Genomic DNA, 5,975 nt, shown 5'->3' with positions numbered 1-5,975 from the left:
ATATATATATATATATATATATATATATATATATATATATATGTGCATTTTACAATGTCATAATACCTTGTTTCATGTTTACACGCGCGTATATTTATATATCTATAAAATATCATCAATTTGAATTCATTATATTACGAAATAATATTTATCATCATAAATATAGATATAATGCAATTACAAATATTTTCAAGCTAGAAAAGTTTTAAGAAAATGTACATAAGTATGCATATATATATATATATAATAAAAATATATACAATGAAAAAAAAAATTAATGTTTTTTTTCTTCTTAATGATACTTAATATGTAGAATACGTAAAAACGGATTTTTAAAAGGATATATTATAAAAAAACGTACGTACGTAAATATAATTGGTTTAATAATTTAGTTATTTTATTTTGAGTTATACATATATATATATATATATATATATTATTTATTTTATTTTTTTATATATGGCTTTCTCATAAATTTTGTAATTCTTAAAAAAAAAATCATCTAATTCGATAATTAAAATGTGTAATCATTTATAACAATATATATGTATATATATATATATGCGTATATATTTTTTTACGTACAAAAAAAAAAAAAAAAAAATATATTATTGAACAGGTTTATATATATATATATATATATATATATATATATATAGTATACATATTTTTATGTATAATACATTTACATTTATAATATATTTTTAATATTTTAATATTTTTTCTTTTAAGAATTTATCTACATATATACCTTCAATATTTATATGTCGTATTCATAAGACTGGACACTTATATATATATGTATATTTTTTTTTTTTTTTTTTTTTTAACAACCCATGCATTTATGTGCAAATTCGCTATTTCTTTTGACCATAAAAAATAAAAAAAATAAAATAATAATAATAGGTAGCTAAAATGTAAAATATCAATTTTGTCATATATCCTTTCTTTGCTTAATTTTACCTTGCTTGTTCATAATTTTTCTATATTTTAAAAACTTATTTGTTTTTACATAATATATATATATAGATATATATTTATTTATTTATTTATTTATTTATATTTCCTCTCTATTTCCTTTTACACATACAAAACATATGTAGTATTTTAAGTTAATGTCAAAAAAAAAAAAAAAAAAAGGAGAATCAAAAAAATCCTATAAGAGACAATTCAAGGTTCATTGGAACACATAACAATAACGCATACATACATATTTAATATGAATTTTTTAATAAAACAAAAAAAAAATATATATATATATATCATCATAATTAAATATAAAAAGTCCTTGTTACCTTTTCATTTTAATTATATATATATATATATGTATATGTTAATATCTATAATCATCAATTCATGTATTAAATATTTGTTGTAGAGTTTTTTATGAAAAACAATTTATTTGTTATCAAAAGACAAAGAAAGTTGTTAAACTCTTACAAAACTGTTTTTTTTTTTTTTTTTTTTTTTTTTTTTTAAATTGACAAAAAGAGAAAAAAAAAATATATATAATAATGATAAATAATAAAATATGAAATATAATACATAAGCAAATAATATCCTTTTTCATTTTCATATTAAATAATATATATTTAAAGAAAAAAAAAGGGAGAATTCCTTAAATATACATATATATATATATTTTTACCTTAAAAAATTCTCTACAATATTATTTATTGTCCCTCTGAGCATCCGCGAAAACTGAAATTTAAATATATATATATATATATATATATATATATATAATATATCATAGACTCGTTTTACGTCCATATATATGATACATTTCATTAATAAATTAAACATTCTGTCATTTTATTTTATTTTTATCCAATTAATGAAACCGACCTATTAATATAAATGCAACATACGCCAAACCAACTACAATCACTATTGTAAACGCTACAACCCTAATAATATATGTGTGGGGGGGGGGAGGAAAATACATATTATGGCTTATATAAATAACATGTGTATCATTTTATTTTTCTATAAATAATTTTACTTTTGAGCAGTTTGTGTTGGTGGAATTATTTCCTCCGTCAAATACTTCCATTTAAAAATAGAAAAAAAAAAAAAAAAAAAATTATAATAAAAATCCTTACAATTATATTTTAAAATTGTATTCCTACTTGCGATGTTAATTTTACAGCTGAAATTAAAAATATAAATAAATATATATATATATATATATATTGCAATATTGATGTTATCTTTTTGTTTCCTTTTTTACCGCTCAAAATAGAGTATTCCAGTGAATATTTTCGTAGATATTGATTAAAAGATTTATTCATAGAAGTCGCTGTTCTAAAATTAATTATTGATTGAGCTCCTATTTTTTAATAGAACAAAATAATATGAATACATATGTACACATATATATATATATATATATATATATATATATATATATATTTATATATGATATTATTACCTTTTTTCCATTTTAATATAAAATGTGTGTCTTCTTTTACAAAAAAAAGGAGAACACCATCATTACAATATTTGTTACTTAATTTCCAGTATTCGAATATTTGAGAAGCAAAAGTGTCAGCACTTATTCCATAGGGGAGTTTATTTATTAGAGCTACCCCTAAACTGAATATTAAAAAAAAAAAATAATAATAAAAAATATACATACATATACATATATATATATATATATATATATATATATATTTAACATATTACACGTATGGGACTTCTTTATCTACACAAAAATGTTTTGAATTTCTCCTTTGATAATTCAATATTTCTATAATGTAAATATTAATATATGTACTTATTTTTATGACTTCATTTATATATACATTATTATACGTAAATGAAAGAATGCTTTTTATAAAGTTGTTATAATATACCCTCAATTTGATCAGCTATATTTCTTGATAATATTTTATTAGGGTCGCATATATAAGAAATTTTTAATCCATATCTATTACATAAGGAAGGATGAAAAAAAGGATTGGGAAAATTTTCTAATGTTATATCTAATGAATAGGAATTGTTTGATAAAAAATCATCCGGTGTTTCCTTATCCAGAACATATTTTATATCATCTAAAAGGATATATTTATATATATATATATATATTTATTTATTCATTTATTTATTCATTTTAATAATGTAATTATTTTCTTATTTGTCCTTTATTTTGTACTTTCTTTCTTGTTAAATACGAAAGGAGCATTTTCTATAGGGACCTTTAAATGAACAACGGAACCGAGGAAAATATACAAGCATATAAAAAAGACACAATTCATTTTTTTTTCACACGTATGTGATATATATATATATTTATTTATTTATTTATTTATTCATTTGTATGTATTTATGTATTACTAAAAAATGAAAGTCTTTTTTTTTTATATTATTATTTGCTAACTCTTTATTACAAAAATAAACAATTGCATAATAAACAAATTAAATATACGCACAATCTAAATATAACATATAACGTTTTTAAAAACAACCTTTTTATATTTTTTCACCATTTTGAAATCACCTTATGTTCTGGTCGATTTGTTAACTTTATATTGGTCTACATATTGGAAAAATAAAACCAGAGGAAATATTACATTTTTTTTTTTTTTTTTTTTTTTTTTTAAATTTATTCTTTTATATGTATTTACAGTGAATAATGTTATATGCAATTTAATAGGTTTTTATAATTTTTTCAAAAAAAAATAAAAAATAAAATAAAAATATAAATTTATTTGTACGATATGAAAAATAATAAAATAAAGGAACAAAATACAAATGCTATATATTAAAAAGACAAAAAAACTCAAAAATATAAATATATATAAATATATATACATATATATATATATATATATATTTATATATTTATTTATTTATATTTGTTCTTATTATTAGTCATGGTATACACTCCTGTTTATATCAATTTTTTTCATTTCTTCCTTCTGTGGACATTTTTTTTTCCCCCAACAAGAATTTTTGGATTTTTCAAGACAGCCACTTTTCCACTTTTCAATTTGGTTCTAATAAAACAATTGGTTGTATCATAAAAATTATCATCATTAAAAGGATCGTTAATATTTTTTTGTGATTCATATAATTTTTTTTGATGAGATATAAATTGTTTCCTTCCTCCTATTAGCAATTCATCTTCTCTAAAAATTTGTAATTTATCTTCAAATTTATTTTTATTATTGTTATGATATTTTTTTTTGGGTATACTAAAAATTGTATTTTTTATATTAACTCTTATATGTGGGATTTTAACAATTAACTTTTTTGAATCATTATCAACATGAACATTAACCTTTCTTAGATTATTATTTCCACATTTCGAACAAAATAATAAATTATTTGTTCTCATAAAAAAATAACAAGAAGTACAAAAATAACCCCATAATTTTATTGAATTTATTTTATAACCATCTATAGTTATTACATTTAATCCGATTTGATACAACACATTTTGCATAGCATAATCTGTAGTTATACAAGCAACTGTCTCTTTAAAAGTTTCATCTTTGTTAATGTTTAAATTTATTTTATCAAAGTTGTTAAGGTTTATCCAATCACCTCCCTCATCATCATTATCATCATCATTATTATCTTCATTATTATCATCATTATTATCATCACTATTATCATCACTATTATATTCATCATTATTATATTCATCATTATTATCATCACTATTATATTCATCATTATCTTCATCATTATCTTCATTATTATCTTCATCATTATCTTCATTATTATCTTCATCATTATCTTCATCATTATCTTCATCACTATTATCACCATTCGACAATACTTTTACCACTTCTTCTTTTATTGTTTGGCAACCAATAAATTTATTCTTTCCTTTCTTCAAATGTTCATATTCGTCGTCACTTTCTAAAAAATCGCTAATGTTGTCATCCGATAGGTCCGTATTATTATAAGAAAGACTATTGCTTTTATCCGATATGTCATCATCTATATGTGAAAGCTTATAATTTTTATCTAAGGAGTTATCATCTCCTTGTGAATGTTTATCATGTTCAAAGTAAATAATTTTATTTTTACCATAATGATTATTATCATCATCCATGTTGTCATCATTACTTACTTGTAATTTTTCTTGTTTTAATAATTCATCTTCGCCTATTTGCATTGTATTATGATTATCTTCTCTTTTAATATTTTCCTTCGCGTTTTCTTCATGTTTTCCTTTTTCATCATCTGTTTCTTTTTCTTTATGATGGTCATTAAAATGGATTTCATTTATTTTGTTCTTTTTGTTCTTTTTGGTCTTTTTTTCTTTCTTATCATTTTTATTAACATTCATATATTCATATTTAACGTCATCATATTTATAAATCGTTTCTAAAGGTGTTGCTCTTAATTTTGTGACATCTCCATATTTCCTATGAAGCATATATGTTAATGCTATAACTTCTATATCTACAGAACTTAATGAATTCAAATCCCCTGTTAACTTAGAAAAATATCTTATAAAATTTATATCTACTTCTTCAGGTTTTTCTATTTTTAAAAGAGGAAGAATATTCATTAATTTCTTTTTGGAATTCTCATCTTTTATTTCTTTTATTACCCCTTCAGTTATATAACACTCATATTTGTAAAATAAAAAATCTTTAAATTTAATTAAGCTGTTCGAATCTAATACATATTTCTTTTTCTTCTCCATATTGAAATATTACAAAATGTTAACATAATATATTTATAAATAAAAAAAAAAAAAAAAAAATATATATATATATATATATATATATAAATATATTTATTTATTTTTTATTATTTATTTTTTTTGTAAAAGAAAAAATTTACAATATATCTATAAACGACTATTAAAAAAAAAATATAAAAAAATAAAAATAATAATAAATGTTACCCATATATTATATATATGATAATTTTTTTTTTTTTTTTTTTTTTTTTTTTTTTTTTTAAAAAATATTATTATATTTTTTTTTTTTTTTTTTTTTTTTTTT

At 19.2% G+C, this 5,975-nt stretch overlaps 2 protein-coding genes across 2 annotated transcripts; both read right to left on the bottom strand.

The window, feature by feature from the left end:
- Nucleotides 1–1,669: 1,669 nt before the first annotated feature.
- PRSY57_0416300 (hypothetical protein) lies at nucleotides 1,670–3,263 on the bottom strand (the record flags this gene model as incomplete). Its single annotated transcript, XM_012906019.2, has 9 exons — nucleotides 1,670–1,701; nucleotides 1,849–1,910; nucleotides 2,006–2,049; nucleotides 2,133–2,152; nucleotides 2,234–2,332; nucleotides 2,435–2,598; nucleotides 2,692–2,755; nucleotides 2,862–3,059; nucleotides 3,161–3,263. 9 exons carry the CDS (start codon nucleotides 3,261–3,263, stop codon nucleotides 1,670–1,672), a joined length of 786 nt encoding a protein of 261 aa, XP_012761473.1.
- Nucleotides 3,264–3,913: 650 nt separating this feature from the next.
- PRSY57_0416200 (RNA-binding protein NOB1, putative) lies at nucleotides 3,914–5,671 on the bottom strand (the record flags this gene model as incomplete). The annotated part of the gene is made up of 1 exon (XM_012906018.2): nucleotides 3,914–5,671. One exon carries the CDS (start codon nucleotides 5,669–5,671, stop codon nucleotides 3,914–3,916), a length of 1,758 nt encoding a protein of 585 aa, XP_012761472.2.
- Between the last annotated feature and the right edge of the window lie 304 nt (nucleotides 5,672–5,975).

Source organism: Plasmodium reichenowi, chromosome 4 (genome assembly GCF_001601855.1).
Source record: "Plasmodium reichenowi strain SY57 chromosome 4, whole genome shotgun sequence".
NCBI classification, from domain to species: Eukaryota; Apicomplexa; class Aconoidasida; order Haemosporida; family Plasmodiidae; genus Plasmodium; species Plasmodium reichenowi.
Note: the sequence above shows the minus strand (reverse complement) of the source record. Positions and strands in the feature narration are given on the sequence as shown.